Source organism: Calidris pugnax, unplaced genomic scaffold (genome assembly GCF_001431845.1).
Source record: "Calidris pugnax isolate Ruff unplaced genomic scaffold, ASM143184v1 scaffold1, whole genome shotgun sequence".
Classification (NCBI taxonomy): Eukaryota; Metazoa; Chordata; class Aves; order Charadriiformes; family Scolopacidae; genus Calidris; species Calidris pugnax.
This window is the reverse complement of record NW_015090800.1, coordinates 5669486-5687517: the sequence shown is the minus strand read 5'-3', so window position 1 is coordinate 5687517 and position 18032 is coordinate 5669486. Positions and strand designations below refer to the sequence as shown.

The following is an 18032-nucleotide window of genomic DNA, read 5'->3' as shown; positions in this document are numbered from 1 at the left end:
ATTTTCTTGGCAGTCCTAACCCTGCTCAAGCTGAGAATTAGGTTGTTTCATGGGTGTGGTTGCTCTCCACTCATTGTCTGCTGACAAGCTAAGAGATGTTCCCTAATGCTCTGGGTGACAGACATGTTGTTCTTCACAGGTTGTCGGCTGCAGGCAGGTACTATTTTGAGGTGCTGCACAAGCAGGATGACAGAGGAACGGACCATGTGGAAGTAGCAGTGAGTCTGTGCAAATGGCCGTGCTGCGTGTGCATCCCCGTAGTGCTCAGGAATGGTGCTTGTTAACAATTTCCCTCCTTTCCCAGGCCCCAGCTCCTCTTTGCATGAGATTTATCTAATCCCTTCCAGAGCCCTTACCTACTTTTATGTGGGAGAGTCCTGGCCACATGTCAGGACCCTTTCCTCTGCTTGTTTGGGATAGTTCTGCCCTCTCCGGTCTGTGCTTTGGATGTGTCCTGGGGGATCTCAGCTCATTCCCAGTCTTTTGCTGCTAGATAAACTCGGTCATAGTAAGGAGAAAAAGGAATCTGCGAGCCCATCTGGTGAAAAAAACATCTTGTGCCTGTTCCTTTTGTTCAGGCTTGATTCACTCCATAATTAATGCGTTTCTCTGTTCCAGTGGAGACCGAATGACCCAGAAGCGAAGTTCAAAGTCATTGACTCCCAGTACCTCTCCCTTTTTGCTAGTAAGTATCTTCACCACAGATTTCCCCGAGCACCTCCCCGTTCTTCCGAAACATATCAGTGGAGTTTCACCATGAATCACAGTCTAGCCAGGCAAATACCATGTGTACAGATCATTACAAGAAAGAAGTGGAGACAGGTCAGAAGAGATCTCTGGACTCATTATTAAGTACAGGAGAGTTGGAAGTAGGATTGGAACAGTGTTTCGGGGAAATCTAGAGGTGGTGAGGAGGGGCAGAGAGGAGAACCTGCAAGGGTGAGAGCTGCTCCAGATATGAGAGTGACACAGGATGGAGGTTGCCTGCAGAGGGCTCAGGGGAACGTGAGGGCAGTAACATGGGAGCTGTGGGAGCGTGCTGGCAGCTGGACTTGACCAGGGAGAAGGGGCCACTGTAGTACTTCCAGGAGATTTCACTCTGTGTGCTGGACACAATGGGATACGCTAGCGATGTTGGGGGGTGCTGCTTTCTTCTGTGTCAGCCTTGAGTCTCTTCAAGTTGCTGCTGGGTTGCAGCAAGCACATCGGCCCAGTTCCTCCTGTTTTGTAAACCCTTCTTAGCACATCAGGTGATGCTTTTATCAGTTAAGGAGCTCCTTAGTCCTGTTTACTCTTATCTAGCTATGTCAGTATCACTTTCGTCTGCCAGCTTCCCCGTTTCCGTATCTACCACTGTTGCTTTCCGACGTCTCTGGGCATTTTTCCATGCCAACACTTTTGCCCATGGAAGACTCCCTGAAGTAATCGAGACATCTGTTTGTTGTGTCTTGGATTGCAACCTGTTTCTGTATTTTCTGAAACCTGCCATTTGGCCAGGACTAGGCTTTCCATTCTGTCCCCATTCTTTTTCCTTCTACTCTTTTCTTCTTATTAACTTCCTGCAGAAGGGAAGACTCACATCCCAAAAGATTCCTCCGTGGCTGGGCACAGTGCTGCAGTCTCATCTTTATCTGGCATCCTCTGCCCATACAGCATTTCACTCCACCATATCAGCCTTTGGCTGTATCACATGTCACCCCATTCCTTCTGGGTTCCCATGTTGTTTAATACCCAAAAGTTGCTAACGGTAATCCCAGTGCCCTTGGCAGCATGTTGCCTTTCTCTCCTGGATATTTATTGAGTTCTCCTCATCTCAGAGTAAGATCCATGGAGACATGAAGTCCTCTGGCAGCAGCACCCAAGAAAAAACATAAGCAATACCCAGTCTTGACTTTAAGCTTCTTATTGCTCCTGACCTCCATTCCCCAGCTGGAGCATCATCCTCCTTAGCCACTAAAGACCTCACTCCAGGGTCTTGCTCCTTTTCCAGCACAGGAGAAAGCTCTGCTCCTCAGGTTTCTTTTCCCTTTCATCTTTTCTATCTCCTTTTAAAATAAACTTAATGCTAATAATGGCCGTTGGAAAGAGCTGACACTGAGGAGGGGATGAAAGGGGGGACACTGGGACAAGGGATGAAATTAGCCCTTCCTCCCCTTTCCGTTCTCTCTCTGGTTTCTAGACGAGACGCTCTTAAAGATGGATGAGGTTGGGCATATCCCGCAGACGTTGGCCAGTCACAGGAGCCGTCCCGCTGACGGCGCAGGCAGCAAGGCACACCCAGCTGACATGTTGAAGCCTGACCCCCGGGACACTCTTTACAAAGGTAAGGCTTGCAAAGCCCTTGGGGAAGTAGCTGCAGCCTGTCACAGCACGTGCAGTGCCACGGCCAAGAAAGATTGTCCTCCTACGCCACGGGTATCAAAGGCCACGGTTTTTGCTTCCCAGTGTGGAGGAGAGGGGCTGTATCTAATATCCCTCTCTGTAGGAGACAAAGCACAGACTAAACCCAGCTCCTCTTCTTGGCATCCAGCTCATGCGACATCCCCGGGCCTCATATTTCAGTGTAGGTGCAATGTAAGGCATAGAGCAATGTAAAGAAATGAGCTGTGAAAGATAGTTTGCTTTGTGTATCTGTTAGTATTTCACGTGCCTAAATGGAAGTCAGGCACACCAGTAGCTCAGCTGGTGCCTCGGTTGCAGCAGGGCTTCTCCAGCAACGCTTAGCCTCCCTGTTTCTTCTTCTCAGTGCCCCTCCTCAGCAAGTCTCGTGTGCGCCGAGCCCTGCCAGACTGCCCGTACAAGCCCAGCTACCTGGTGAATGGATTTCCTCTGCAGCGCTACCAGGGACTCCAGTTTGTAAGTTTTACTCCTTAAGCAGGTACTTGCCCAGGGGAACACAAAGAGAAAGGAGGGAGATCCCATTTACCTCCACCTATCTGAAGCTCCTGGGCAGATTTGACCATCTGCTGTTCAGGTCTCTGCATCCCAGGACATGCCAAAGGGCAACACCAAGAAAGGGGAGATGGGTGCTACGCTCTGCTCACAGGATTTGCTGGGGTACACGTGTGTGTGCATCTTACAGAGCCCCTCAGACCTCAAACCAAAGAGCTGAGCTTGCCTTCACCTGGAGCCTCGCAATGGCTGAGGATTTTATTCTCCATGGGATGATCTCCATGGGATGGACTACTAAAGCCCCTAACAAGCTTAAAACTGGTCTTGAGGGGGAGTTCACGTTTGTGGGGCATGCAACATATCAGGGATTAATCCCCTGCATAGCAGAGCAGGCTCTGAGGTCTGCTGGAGACAGGTTTCCAGCACGGTTTGCCCTCCCTGGATGCCAGTGCAAACCTGCACTCCCCAGGGAGCTCACATCCTGAGCAGCCCTGGTTCCCTCAGCTTCGCCTGGAGGTCTCGCCCTCAAGCTTTCTGGCCTCCTGTGATCTCCCGCATCTTTTCAGAAGGACTTGCTCACCTCTCTCCCAGCTAGTTCTCACTCTGTTCTAGGACTTAAATGCACAGTTACAGAGATGGACAGACAGATGCCAAAACAGAGAGAAAAAGGCATCCCCATGGACATATCCCAGCACTCTTCCCTCTGTTTTCCTTTCTCACAGCCTGCTACCAGGTGCCTTGGAGAGGCAAATAGTTAGTGAGCAACCGTTTTCTCACTCTCAAAAGGGCTGGTCACCCTGTGACTGTGTCCAGGTCACCTTGTGACTGATACCAAGCATTTCTAAAGGTTTTACTTTATTTTCCTCCCTTTTTCCCAGGTTCATTTGTCCTTTGTTTACCCGAATGATTACAGCCGCCTGAGCCACATGGAGAAAGACAACAAATGCTTCTATCAGGAAAACCCTTATTACTTGGAAAGGTAGGATGCTGAAAATATGGGTTTACTAGCAGGGAGGGAGGAGATGGTTTGAAGGCTAGAATTGGGGTGGAATTTCATACTCAATTCTCTAGGACTTTCCTAATTCTTAAAGAACCCCTAAGCCTTGTGCAACGTTAAAGCTTTTATAGTTTCTTTCGATAACTTAATGCTCCCTTTAAGTGTAAATATGTTTAGGTCTCAAGGGGAAACTGCTGCTGCTTTTCTTGCTCTATTAACCCGGTAGCTGGGTCAAAGCGTGTTTGTTCCGCTACATCAGGGAGTGCATTTCCAGCAAACTTTGCCTGCCAGCAGCTGGAGCCTCCTGATGGCTCTCTCTGTGACAGCCAAAGCGTGCTCACCACCAGGCATCTCTCTGGGGGAAGAAATGCATGGTTTTGTTCATCTTCACCGGAGTCTGGCAGTGGCCCTGCGAGGGATCTGCCATTCACGTGGTCCCCCCTGCCACAGGCAGACACCTGGTGTGAGGACCCCCCTCCATTCAGGAGGACTTTTTGTGCAGGATAAGGAGAGTCACTTTCCCAGTGAGATAACTGACCTGCCTCCCTGTGCTCAGCATCTTCTTCCTCCCTACAGGGCTATTCTGAGGGCTGAAACAACAGATCATATTGTAGGTTTGGGAGGGAACTCCTGGGACTGGGGTTCATAGTGAAGGATAGAGAAGGTGGCTGCCATGGGCTGGAAGGTGCCACCCACGTTTATTGCTTTGAAAATTCAATTGTATTGTGACAGGATTTGGGAACCGGGGGTCCATTTTGCTTGGCATCAAGCATGCATGGAGGGAAACAGTCCTGGAAATCCCTCCCAAAAGCTTGATGAGACACATGAGGACAGGACACAGACAGTGGTGGGAAGAGAGAAGAGAGAGGGAGATCATTGCAATTGCCTGCCTGAGCTGCTTTTGCAGCATGATGACTTGCATTTGTGAGTGCTACATCATTAGTGAGCTTTAAGGAGCAGCTTAAGGGAGGCTAAAGAACTATTTCAGGGTACTTATATTGGGATTTCCTCCTGTGCTTACGAGAAAATGTCTGAGAGACTGGGATGATAACCAAGGAAAGCTGACATCTTTGACACTGCAGAGTAAGATCTGATTGCCCAAGATTTGAAAGATAGAGATGATGATAGCCTATGACTTGCTGGGAACAGAAGATCTGGAGATGCTGGGTAGACGTAATCAGAGTAATTATTTGGAGAGGGCAAAGTAACTTTCATCAACCTTGAATTTTGCCCTTCCCTCTGCAGATTTGGATTCTACAAGTACATGACAATGGATCGGCCAGAGAAGAACCTGGACTCTGGAGAAAAGACAGAGCAGCCAGGTAGGGGCTCTAATTTCAGCCCAGAGCATCCTTGTATCTGACACTTTTGTGTGGAATCTTTCAGCACCAGCTGAAAGAAGCTGTTGACTTTCTGTACCAAGGAAGTCACAGTTTTTCCCTGCCAGATTGCTGTGGCTGGAAGGAAATTTTTGCTGCCACTTCTCTTAAGGGCAGGTTGGGAGGTCACCAAACAGTGGGCTGCAGTGGACAACGTGACAATTACCTCTCAGGCCCGCAGAGTAGCTGAGCTCCAATGCCAGCAAAAGCATGGGCAGAAGTGACAGAGCCAAAGGTGTGCAGCATGGCACACTGCCATACTTGCCCTGCAAGGCTGTGGCCGGACAGACAGCTAAAGGCAAAGCCAGACCCCTCCAAATGCGGGCTAATTGGTGCTGAGGAGGTTGGTACCAGCAAGAGCATGGCTCCTGTCTGCGAGAGCATCCCTGTCCCTCTGAGCAGGAGAGACAACGCTGAGATGAGGCGAGAAGTAGCGGGTGACTTCTTCACTGTGAGGGTGGTGGAGCACTGGAACAGGTTGCCCAGGGAGGTGGTTGAGGCCCCTTCCCTGGAGATATTCAAGGAGAGGCTCGACGAGGCCCTGGGCAACCTGGTCTAGTTGGGGGTGTCCCTGCTGACTGCGGGGAGGTCGGACTAGCTGACCTTTGGAGGTCCCTTCCGGCCTGGGCAATTCTATTCTATGATTCTATGACAGGGTCAGGAGGGGGAAAGCAGTGGGAGGATGCCAGAGGTGTAACTGTGATTACTCCTGCAGGCTCCCAGGAGGAGAACCTGGATGACCTGCAGTACATGGAGCAGGATGCAGGGACTACCAGCCCTCCCAGACGCCCTGGCACGGGGAGGGCAGAGCCGGCCGGCAACGCTCCCAGCAGAGTGGTGGGCACTGATAAAGTTCAGAAGGACTATTCCGTCCAGGAGCGTCGCCGGCTCCTCCTCTCAGTGACGGGTGGCCACACAGGAGAGGGGCTACAGAGGAGAAGGATGAAGAGGTCTGGTGTCAAGTCAGCCACGCTGGCCTCTGCCAACCGAAGCCTCAGCCAGACTGGCCTAGAGGGGAACCCAATAATGAAGAGACCTCATTTAAAAACCGGCATCAAAGACAACTCCAGGAGCCCTTCGCAGCACGCCAGGGCCGTCCAGGGGAGAGCAAGAAGCTGTTGACTTTCTGTACCAAGGAAGTCACAGTTTTTCCCTGCCAGATTGCTGTGGCTGGAAGGAAATTTTTGCTGCCACTTCTCTTAAGGGCAGGTTGGGAGGTCACCAAACAGTGGGCTGCAGTGGACAACGTGACAATTACCTCTCAGGCCCGCAGAGTAGCTGAGCTCCAATGCCAGCAAAAGCATGGGCAGAAGTGACAGAGCCAAAGGTGTGCAGCATGGCACACTGCCATACTTGCCCTGCAAGGCTGTGGCCGGACAGACAGCTAAAGGCAAAGCCAGACCCCTCCAAATGCGGGCTAATTGGTGCTGAGGAGGTTGGTACCAGCAAGAGCATGGCTCCTGTCTGCGAGAGCATCCCTGTCCCTCTGAGCAGGAGAGACAACGCTGAGATGAGGCGAGAAGTAGCGGGTGACTTCTTCACTGTGAGGGTGGTGGAGCACTGGAACAGGTTGCCCAGGGAGGTGGTTGAGGCCCCTTCCCTGGAGATATTCAAGGAGAGGCTCGACGAGGCCCTGGGCAACCTGGTCTAGTTGGGGGTGTCCCTGCTGACTGCGGGGAGGTCGGACTAGCTGACCTTTGGAGGTCCCTTCCGGCCTGGGCAATTCTATTCTATGATTCTATGACAGGGTCAGGAGGGGGAAAGCAGTGGGAGGATGCCAGAGGTGTAACTGTGATTACTCCTGCAGGCTCCCAGGAGGAGAACCTGGATGACCTGCAGTACATGGAGCAGGATGCAGGGACTACCAGCCCTCCCAGACGCCCTGGCACGGGGAGGGCAGAGCCGGCCGGCAACGCTCCCAGCAGAGTGGTGGGCACTGATAAAGTTCAGAAGGACTATTCCGTCCAGGAGCGTCGCCGGCTCCTCCTCTCAGTGACGGGTGGCCACACAGGAGAGGGGCTACAGAGGAGAAGGATGAAGAGGTCTGGTGTCAAGTCAGCCACGCTGGCCTCTGCCAACCGAAGCCTCAGCCAGACTGGCCTAGAGGGGAACCCAATAATGAAGAGACCTCATTTAAAAACCGGCATCAAAGACAACTCCAGGAGCCCTTCGCAGCACGCCAGGGCCGTCCAGGGGAGAGCACCTGCCACAAAGGCCAACCCTCCTTCTAGGACCGTGTCTCAAAGGCAGCAGCCTCTCAGCAGCCCCAGGAACTCAGGGGTCACAATTCCCAAAGGGCTGAGACCTCAAAGAGACCTCGGTACCACTAAAGATGGGCTGCAGCCAGCCAGTGCCATGCCAGCCAGGAGAGGAGGCCGGGTCTCCAGCAAAGCCAGCAGACATGCTGTGAGCACTGCCAGCCCCAGCCAGCAGCCTGGGCTGCCCCAGTGGCTGAATCAAGTGGAGACCTACATTGCTGAGCAGAAGGCTGCCAATGGAGGGGACGTGGGTGAGGGAGAGGCGCAGGTGGTATCTCCTGTGAAGGACAAGTCTGGACCCGTGGCGGCAGAAGAGGAAGAGGAAGAGGTGGATGGGGAGCTAGAGGAAGAAGAAGAGGAGGAGGATTTTGATTACGTACCAGTGTTCGACCAGGCGGTGAACTGGGAGCAGACCTTCAGCACGAGCAACCTGGACTTCCATATGCTGCGCACAGACTGGATTGACCTGAAATGCAACACGTCAGGAAACTTGCTGCTAAAAGAAAGGGAGGCCCTGGAAGTCACACGCGTCTTCCTGAAGAAGCTCAACCAGAGAAGTAAAGGGTAAGGCACTGTGTAAAAACCAAGGGGCAGTGTCCCAGAGCTGGTGTACCACGCTGCACAGGGAATACATGGCATGTGAGGAGCTAGTGGGAATCAGGGGAGAAACTAGATGTGAGAAATAAGACTTCAGGCAAGGAATCCACATAAAAACCTAGGTTTTAAATACCTCTTTTGGCTAAGAAATGGGAATCGTTGGACGCCAGACCATGTCTAGGGGCTGAATATCACCCTCCAAGAGCTCGTGGCAGTAAACATGAAAGATTGGAGGTTTCCATCCAGCTGGCAATGCTGGCCTTCTGCTGGCTTCCTCCTTGAGCAGCATGGGTATTGAGAGCACATAAGAGCATTTTACCAGCTGAAGATTAAGAAACTCTGCTGATATGAAGTGGGACTGGAGCTCCTTGTGCTTGTGGTTTGATGTCTGCCACATCTCAGCTTGTGAATCACTTAGGACACAGGACCAGAAGGGACCTATCAGATAATGTGGATCAGTACACTGACCTCTGAGACAACCAAGTACCCTACATTAATCAAATGAATGTGTGCACCTCCATCTTAAAAGTGGCTAGATTTCTAGATCCTAGTACTGATTTGGGAAGGTGTTTCTGCTCCTCGCTTCTTTGGTGACCCACTGGATATCAGCTCTTGATGGTACTCTGTTTCTAGATGGTCTTGATATGGTTCTTTTTCTTCTCAAGACTTATCATCTTGATTGCCTTTATGGCAAACAGATGTACAATCCAACACCTGACTTTTCTGTTGAGTTAGCCTCTATTTCCATAATATTCCTGTACGTAAGTGACTAGTATCCTGGGTTTTTTTGTAGAATGGCTGTTACTGGTTCCCAATCTCTGCTGGAAGTAACTCTTGTACTACATCTTAAGATCTCTTGTTTTTTCAGGGCCACATCAATCACAGTCAGGGTGTAATTGATGAGTACACGCGAGTTTTTCTCAGCATTTTTTACTTAGGAGTTCCCATTTTACAGCAGAAACTCTTGTTATGATCGGAAAGGACACGAACTGGCATTTCATCCTGTTTTGGCCATTCCAAACCTACAGCTCACCCCGTTTTTTGCTGTGTGATTGCTCAGTCCTACTCCATCTTATTGGCTGATAAGCTGTCATCAGCCAATTCCACTAGCCCAAACATACTCCTTGTGCCAAGACCGTTGTAGGAGGTGTTGAATACACTCACTATTACCAGCCCTACAATCATTCAGACACATTTGTTATTTTCTGTGTCACCTTTATTTCGTTTCCCTTGCCAACTATTTTCTCTTGGCTGGAATCCCAGATCTAATCCCACACGCTTGTGGATTTAGGAAACAGGTGCTAAGACCTTCCCATGGGACTTTGGAAGCGACGCAGCAAAGCTGGGGGGAAGCTGGGGACAAAAAGGCTTGGGCTAGTCGGGAGGAAAGAGCGCCTGGCAGAGCTGAGGGGGCTGGAGGTGGGAGAGGGGCTGGGGTAGAGGGGCCGTGGCCACCCCAGCTGTATCTCCTGCAGGCGGTTTCAGCTGCGGCGTATCGTGAACGTGGAGAAGCGGCAGGACCGCATGCGGGGCAGCCGCTACCTGCTGGAGCTGGAGCTGCTGGAGCAAGGACAGCGGCTTGTCCGCTTCTCCGAGTACGTCTTTGCGCGGGGCTGGCAGGGCGTTGGCGGCAAGGAGGAGGAGGAGGAGGAGAGGAAGATGAGGAACCTGGTGTGGGGTCGCCGGCGGCACCTGATGGCTGTGGCGAACGAGCCAGAGTTGTGCTGGCCCCAGGGCTTTTCCTGGAACCACCGGGCTGTGGTTCACTTCGTGGTGCCAGGTAAGGGGGACCTGCCTCCCCGGGACATCAAGGAAAGGCACGATGGGTGGTTCCCATGAGGGCAGTCTTGAACAGTGGGTCTGGGCCAGCCTCAACTGTCTTATTTGGGTCACTTCTAATTTCTGTTGTCTCCAAGTTAAACCCCCTCAGAAATATGAGAGGGCCCAAACTCTCCATGCTTGTAAGCATGGAGAAAATTCCTGCCACACTCTGGGAAAGAACCCACACTCATTCCTGGTCTCTTTGGTCCAGGTTTTCAGCCTGAGCCTATTTCAGCATCCCTGCAAGCTTAGGAGGGTTTGAGGGGAGGCAAGAAGCCTTGTTTGTGGAGACGCCATGCCATCTGTGAAATCAATTTTGCTTTGATTCTCTCCCTTTCGCAATACAACCAGTGAAAAACCAGGCACGCTGGGTGCTGCAGTTCATCTCTGACATGGAAGAGCTGTTCCGAGTCACTAAGGATCCATACTTCAACGTCATCATCACAGACTACAGCAGCGATGACATGGACGTAGAGAAGGCTCTGAAAAGGTCTAGCTTGCACAGGTGAGAGTACTGCTTGGTCACAAAAAACCGCTCACGTGCGTGCGCCAGCAAACACAGCACATTTGCCCATCTCTGTGTGTTGACCAGCCACTGCCTTCTGCAGCTGGAAACCCAAAAACTACATCCATCCAGACCTTGCATATACATGTGCATGTCTTTTTGTTATAATGTACATGCATGAATACTGCATATAATAGCATTATAAAACTGTAAGGCAATACCTATTGTAGTCATCCATCCAGATGCATCTCTTTTCTCCTGGCTTTTGTTCAAGTTTGCAAGAGAGGGCAGAAAGCAAGTCTGGCAGTGACGGGGCAGGGGGAGGACAGAGAAGACAAGAGAAATGAGAAAGAGAGTGTGGAGACCCCTGGGGATTCCACTGGATGGAATAGTTCTCTGGCTTACCATAGTCTGAACTGAACCAGCCTTGGCTGATCCTTTTCTTTATGTACCAGGGGTTCCCAATAATAGGTCTAGTCCTAGGACAGAGCTGGGCTAGAGCGGAAAAGACTTTTGCCAGGGAGTGCCATGTCCTTGCTGCATAAATGAGAAGACCTTCAGGACATGCTGGGCCCTAGAGCAGCACTGAGCTTGCACAGTCGTGCAGCAAAGGCTGTCCTTCTTGCGAGGGTGCATGGGGGTGAGGGGCAGCTCCACAGTGTGATGCCCACCCACCCACCAGCATGCACACACTGAACTTCTCTTTCCTGTCTGACCCACAGCTATCAGTACTTGAAGCTGACGGGGAATTTTGAGCGTTCTGCTGGGCTGCAGGCGGGGATAGACCTTGTGACGGTAAGCCTGGGGGCCATGGGGTCTACAGGAAAGTTTCTGGTATGCTTCCAGTACTACCTCTTGGCCTTCGTACTGAACACGCTGGGTTTTAGGGAAGGAAATAGCCTAGCAAACCAGATCAAACATAGATGTGTTTCCTGTCCCTTCAGAGTAAGGGTCTCTTCTTCCCTTACTCCACGAAGCCTGTGGTCACTTCATGGCCCACCTGCTGGGACTATCAGAGAGCAGGGAAATCAGCAGTATCAGCTTTATGACACTGGGTTTGCCAGGTCATAGTATTTCGTGCCATAGTCATAGTATTTGTAGTCATAGAATTTCATACCCACCATTGAACAGCAAGTCAATGGCTGTTTTGGTATCCCCTAGGACCTCCACTTCTGTTTTAGCAACAGATGGCTCGTAATTGACTCCCCTGTCTTTTGTCTTCCTGCCCTTTTAGACTTACTTAAAGTTAATGTATTTTTTTCCCAACCGGTGTGGTTGGTTCCAGGACCCACATAGCATCGTTTTCCTGTGTGACCTCCACATCCACTTCCCAGCTGGAGTCATTGATTCAATCCGGAAGCACTGCGTGGAAGGCAAGATGGCCTTCGCACCCATGGTCATGAGGCTGCACTGTGGCATGTCCCCACAGTGGCCTGACGGTAAGAGGTAGTGGAATCTCCTTGGCTCAGACCTCGGGGAGCGGGGAAAGCAGAAGGGTGCTTGTGACCTCTAGATTTGTTCCTCCAGTGCTATCAAAGCCTGGAACTTACCAGTGCCCCTAGGTGGGATCGCACTAGACATAGGATGGGGTTTGACAGCATCAGGTACTTGGAATTTGAGACCAAAGAGCCAGCAGAGCCCTTTATGTAATGTTTATCGGTTCTCCTAGGGGTCTCTATGGATTTGAGGACCCTCGAAAACCCCTTCTTTATTCCTTTTGTTCATTTCTCTCTTTTTTTAGGGGGCACGGTCTGTCCTGAGGAGAGCTGGTAGCCTAGGGGTGAGGGAAACCAAACCAAGTCAGAGGGAGGAAAGTAACACAGATTATCTGAGCATAGGATTTCCTTTAGACAGAGCCATCTCCTGAGCCATCCAGGAACAGGGATAAACCCTTGAAACTGGGACAGTCCGTGTGCATTAGGTGCTATGCTGCCCAACAGGAAACGTTAGAGAATCTGCTGGCAAATTGACAGTACAGCCCATGCTCTCTGTCTGCCAGCCTTTCTCACTTCCCAAAGCTTTAATATGGTTGGCTCTGCCTTGGTTCTGAGTTGGCTCTCTGGTGGCAACGTCGTGCTAGAAGTAGCTTGAGTCTCAGGAGTCGTCAATGGTTCAAAGCACCAACATACCTGTGCCTCTTTTATGCTGTCCTCAGGTTACTGGGAGGTGAATGGGTTTGGTCTCCTGGGCATATACAAGTCTGACCTGGACAAGATTGGAGGCATGAACACAAAAGAGTTTCGGGACCGCTGGGGAGGAGAGGACTGGGAACTCCTGGACAGGTAGGCATTCATTGTCATCATTCATGTGCTCAGGAGGGAAAACCCATTAGATCCTGGAGGACTAAGGACCATGGGAGTGGGGATCTGAGGAGACTAAGCGACTAATGTCACCATAAGCTTGGTCAGTGAGGGGGAATCTTTGAGCATGTTCTGACCTCAAACCTACTTGGCGAATGGACCTGAAATACACTACCACAGCTAGTGATAAAAGAATAGAGGCACCATGTCCTGGTGCCTTCCAGCCACACCGCTGGTTGGGCCCGAGCAGATCAGGCACTGGCGACTGTGAAGCCTTTGTCCTCTTCAAGCAGTGCACAGTGGGGCTGGTTTGGGTCCCTCAGGCTTCCCACTCTACGTATAGCAATTGCTCAGATGAGCAACTTTTAGAGAGACACTTAACTATCATGAGGTACAGTTACAATTTCTGAGAAGTTTATAATGAGGGGTGCCTGCTGTACAAATCCTAGGCCTCTGGATTTGTAGTTCTAGGTTTTGGGGCCTCTCCTGTCTTTTCTGTCAGATGTCAGATGACATCCTGAGCAATCCCATGTCGCCAGCTGTCTTTCCTCCTAGCCTGGCATGTGCAGCCCGCTCCTGACCAGTCCTGCTCTCAAGGGTGCACAGACACTCAGCAAGTGTCATTAGACACCTGCTGATGGATACGAGATCCCTCTGAGCTATTCTGGACTCTTCAGCTTGATTGCAGTCTCTTCACAACTGGACAACTTTTAAAAGAGATTTCCTGGGGCTGAGCCCCCTTGATGTCTTTGTCATCAAGTTTCCCCTTCTCCTTTCTGCCAGGATTTTGCAGGCCGGGCTGGAAGTGGAGCGTCTCTCCCTGAGAAACTTTTTCCACTGGTTTCACTCAAAGAGGGGCATGTGGAACCGGCGCCAGCTGAAGACGCTGTAGCCTTCAACCCCAAAGCTGCCTGGCAGCGCCGTCCGTCGTCTCGTCTCGACGTGCACTTTATGGAGGCACACAGCCGAGTGCACAAACTCTTCCTCTGCCTCCAAGAGCCCTCCGGTGGGACGGCACGGCCGAGGAAGGGGCGATCAGACTAGGGGAGCGGGAGCTTCTCTTGTGAGCCGTTGTATCCAAGACGTGGGATCCGTGTCTTGCTGGGAAGGCGTGGGGGGGAGATGTTGACAAGTGAAGGACTCGTATTTCCTGCCATGCAGTCTGGCGGATGGTACGGTGGGACAGGTGCCATATTTCCCGTTGAGTCTTGCGTGGTGCAAACCAAACAGACAAATCCCAGCTAATCCCAGAATGGTTTATTTACAGTAACGCAGCTTTTCTTTCAATACTTGAAGGGGAAAAAAAAAAACAAACAAAAAAAAACAAAAAAAAAGAGAAAAAAACAACCAACCCTCCCCATTTCCCCTCCTTCCTCATCTCTCCGGTATCCATGCTTTTGGACAGGGGACCAAAATAAGTTCTCTGAACTGTATTGTGTCCACATGCCCATGTGCTGACCCAAGGAAATCTGGATGTGGAGGAGCTGATAGGCACTTTAGGCTGCTGGTGCTTAGATGTTTCTCTGTGCTTTTCACTTTAATCATGATGAAAAACCATGTTCCTATTCAGCAAATAGTGGGCAGTGGTTGGAGACTCGAGGACTCTTCCCTTATGAGAGCCACATTTGCCTGCAACTGGGCAAGGTGGCCAGGGTTGATGTTACAGCTCCACCTACATTATTGATCCACTGCCTGGGGATAGTGGAGGCGTTATACAGAGAAGCTAGGAGGGCATCTCAGGAGGAACTTCGCAGCCTTATCTGACAGACATGTGTGTTTGTCCTAACGATATCAGGGAAACCCTAGCAGGGAAGAAGTGGCAATATTTTATTAGTTGAAATATTGTGATTTTTTCAGAAGAAGAGGAGACAGAGTATTCTGCTCCCTAAATCCTGTACATTTATGCAGCATCTAAAGGTTAATTTAATAAGTTATGGCCTCACAGTTATGTCTTATCATATGTTTGACTTTTACGTAAAGAGCAGGCTTCTTGGTTGAAGAACCGGCACAGCTGTTGGTGCTTCATCTCTGGAACAGCCCTGGGAGATCCAGAGGAGGTGGCCTCAGGCCTTGGCACTTGCACTGAGCATAGGAAACAGCTGGAGAGAAGAAGGTTGAGTGAATAAAGGATGGGCAGACCCATGCCAGCACTGACCCAAGAATTGAGGAGAGAGCCCCTGCCCACAGCCGGCCTGATGCTACAGGGAATTCTCAGCCCCTAAAGCTACCATTAATGTAAGGCAAGATTTTTTTACCCCTTTAACCATTTTATGGGAATATAGAGACCCCAGCACAGTCAGTGCTTGGCACTGGAGCTTCGGTGTCCTGATTCCATGCTGAAAAGGCTGCTACTGGTCTCAAGCTTGAGGGAAGAGCGTGCCATAGGATGCAGCTTATGGCACCCAGCTCTGGGGGGAGTTGTTGGAAAGTGAGTAACAGAGGTGTTCAGGACAGAAGCAATGCTGATACGGTTCTAGAGTTTTTTTGCTTTTTACACTGACAGAGTGGATGCCGATTCAGAGTAGACATTCATTTATTATTAATTCTGTGGTGCTTGACAAGTCCATCAAGATCCATTATTGCAGTAAAAAAACTGAGCGTGCAAGTCCTGGCACGTGAGATAACAATCTTGTCAAATCATCTGTTTGCCGGAGTGTGGGTTTTGTGACTGGGGGAGTAAAAAAAAAGTCAACCAGATTTCAGAAAGTTTGGCTGTGGAGTGTGCAGCGATGGTGAGAAGTAGACGAGAGATGGCTGTGTCTCTGAGTCCATGGAGCTTTTTGCCAGAAAGCAGACACTGACTATCTCAGAAGAGGCAGCCTTAGCCTTCTGCCCAAGCCAGAGCAGCTTTTTTATTGAGGGAAGGTACTTTACCCATGTGGAGACGAAGAAATGAAACGCTGCCGTTGGGGCGAGAGGGAAGAGGCTGGCAACAGTCAACACTATTATTTAAAAAAAAATAATATCTATATACCGTAGGAGTTTAGGAGGCCGTAGCCCTGTGATGCAACGTGGCAATAAGCTCTGTTTCTGGCTGGAATGTGCAGCGTCAGTCCTGCCCTGGGTGCGTGTCGGAGCCTGTGCTTCACTCAAAGGCAGGCACAGCCCCAGCGGTGTGCAGGGGAGCCGGGCTCCGGGGCTGCACCCCTGCAGCCTGTCCGGGCTGGCTCTGTCACGCAATCCCTGTGGAATGGGGAGAGGCTGGCGGGGAGGGCGAGTGCCGGGACACAGCGAGGCGTTAGCAGGACCCGGCTGTTTGGCCCCCGTCGAGCAGAGAACAGCACGATGCCCATTTTGCAGGTGGAGAGCTGATGGATTTGGTGGCAGCCCTTAACGTCATGTGCAGGGAAGGAAGGGTGGTTTGTACCACATCTGGCTGAGATGTGGTCTGCAGCACCTAAAGTTAGCAGCTGGCGTTCATCTGCAGGCACTGGCAAAAATTAGGAACATCCAGAAGGTAACTCAGCTTCAGTGATACTAGTAACCCCTCTTCTTCACCAGAGAGGAGAGTCGGCAAAGAGTGGACAGCAAAGTAGGGTGCAGCCCTCACTCCAGCACTGCCAGCAGAATTTGAGGATTTCACCCCCATGCTTTAGCTGTGACTGTGACTGAAGGAAGGACTCCTTCCTTCGTGCCTTGTAACCCGGGCCAGTGGCAAGCAGAGCTCTTTACCTTGTGAGGACTCCTTGGTGGAGATGTAAGGAGTTTAGTGGGTTTCAGTCCAGTTTCCTGATGGCCAGTATCCCCACTGTCAAAGTTGCCATCGCAAATGTTCTCCCCTCTCTAGCACAGTGGGGATTTTTAGTTGGTATTTAAGCCCCGCGACAGTAAATGTGATTAATACTAGTTGGCACAAGTTGGAGGAGCTTGGAGAGAGCCCATGGGGACAAAAGCTGTGTTCCATCCCATGTGCTCAGAGACCACTGTGGGCTGAGAGGGAGAGATGGGGCTATACACACCTCGGCTTGCTGGCCAGCAGCAAAACTTGCAGCTATTATTCCGAGAGAAATGTATTGTGTGAAAATTATAATGTGACTTGTTTTGTCATTGTCTTTAGTGTTTGCTTGGTATGAACATCTCGCCTCTTCTCATTGCCTACAAATGTCTGAAGTTGATTGTTTTCTTTAGATACCGATGCCTTGTGTTAAAAATCTGAATTGTACCTTTGAATTCTCTGCCTTAAAGTGGCTCTGTGCCTTCAAGACGACTCCTGGGCCACCTCTCTGCTAGAGCTGGGGGGATACACTGATTCTCCCTCACGTTTTATAAATACCTTGTCTTCCTACAAGAGCTCAGTTCTGTCTGTGTGTTACTCACCCTCTCATCGCCACGCATCAGGGGCTAGAAACCAGGTGTTGCTCCTCTGGCTTCTTATAACTGAAGGCATGGGCAACACCAGAGAGACAGGTCACTCTGCCCAAGCTGGCGAGAGCTCTGCAGCCAGGTGGGAGATGCAGCGAGCAAGGTTAGACATGAGACCTGTTTCAGTCCCTGCTAGGACTGTAGAAGGTGGGGTGGAAATAAAACAAATTTCTCCTCATGTCATGTGAAACAAGGTGGAACCACTGGAAAAACACACATCCCAACAAAGCAGAAGTGCAATGTGATCATAGAGAGAGAACGTGGAGATCGAAGTGGTCCCTCTCGCAAGCAGGGGACAATTCCTGGAGAAAACCACAGGTGAGAGCCTAGACCTGGTCTCAGTACTTGGCACAGCCTACACAAATGGGAGGTCACCCCTTTCCTGGCAACTGCTTATTTAGGTTCAGATTTGGCCCCTTTTCACTTTAACTGTGCGTCCTTTGAGTATAAAGAGCTTGGCAGGAATGGGAGTAAGACATGGGGAGGGAAAAAGGCAGCCAGGGCTGCTTAATGAGTTTGATTCCATTGTAATGAGAAATCATTATTAAAGCTGATTGGGGGAAAAACGTTCCAGCACACTGCTGGTCTCCTGCTCACCTGGGCTGGGTGACAGGAGGCCCTCCCTGCTCGGGCAGGTCTCACACACCGCCGTACCTGACCTGGCAGCTCTCTGAGACAATGATGTTGAAGTTAAGGTCTGGTAATGAAATTCCCCTCACTGCTTCTTTCCCTAGCTGAACCTTTCCTTTTTTTTTTCTTTTTTTTTTTTTTTTTCTTTTTTTATTTCAGTCTTCAAGATATGGCATAATGGGACCTGGTTACCTTAAAATAGCCAACTGATTCCTCCTCCCAACTCCTTCAGAGAAGGGGTGTTATTATCTCCAGTAATAAATGGAGGGGCAGGAGGAGCAAGGTGCGATT

At 50.6% G+C, this 18032-nt stretch overlaps 1 protein-coding gene across 1 annotated transcript in view; it reads left to right on the top strand.

The window, feature by feature from the left end:
- B4GALNT3 (beta-1,4-N-acetyl-galactosaminyl transferase 3) overlaps positions 1-17037 on the top strand; it is a gene marked incomplete at its 5' end in the record, with an annotated part of 70838 nt that extends 53801 nt beyond the window's left edge. The window contains 13 exons of the mRNA XM_014937224.1: positions 140-218; positions 619-685; positions 2180-2323; positions 2747-2856; positions 3771-3871; positions 5135-5211; positions 7076-8090; positions 9599-9903; positions 10296-10449; positions 11172-11244; positions 11735-11888; positions 12605-12731; positions 13533-17037. Coding sequence (XP_014792710.1) covers positions 140-218; positions 619-685; positions 2180-2323; positions 2747-2856; positions 3771-3871; positions 5135-5211; positions 7076-8090; positions 9599-9903; positions 10296-10449; positions 11172-11244; positions 11735-11888; positions 12605-12731; positions 13533-13641 — 2515 coding nt within the window. The remainder of the gene's footprint in view (positions 1-139; positions 219-618; positions 686-2179; positions 2324-2746; positions 2857-3770; positions 3872-5134; positions 5212-7075; positions 8091-9598; positions 9904-10295; positions 10450-11171; positions 11245-11734; positions 11889-12604; positions 12732-13532) is intronic.
- Positions 17038-18032: the final 995 nt, after the last annotated feature.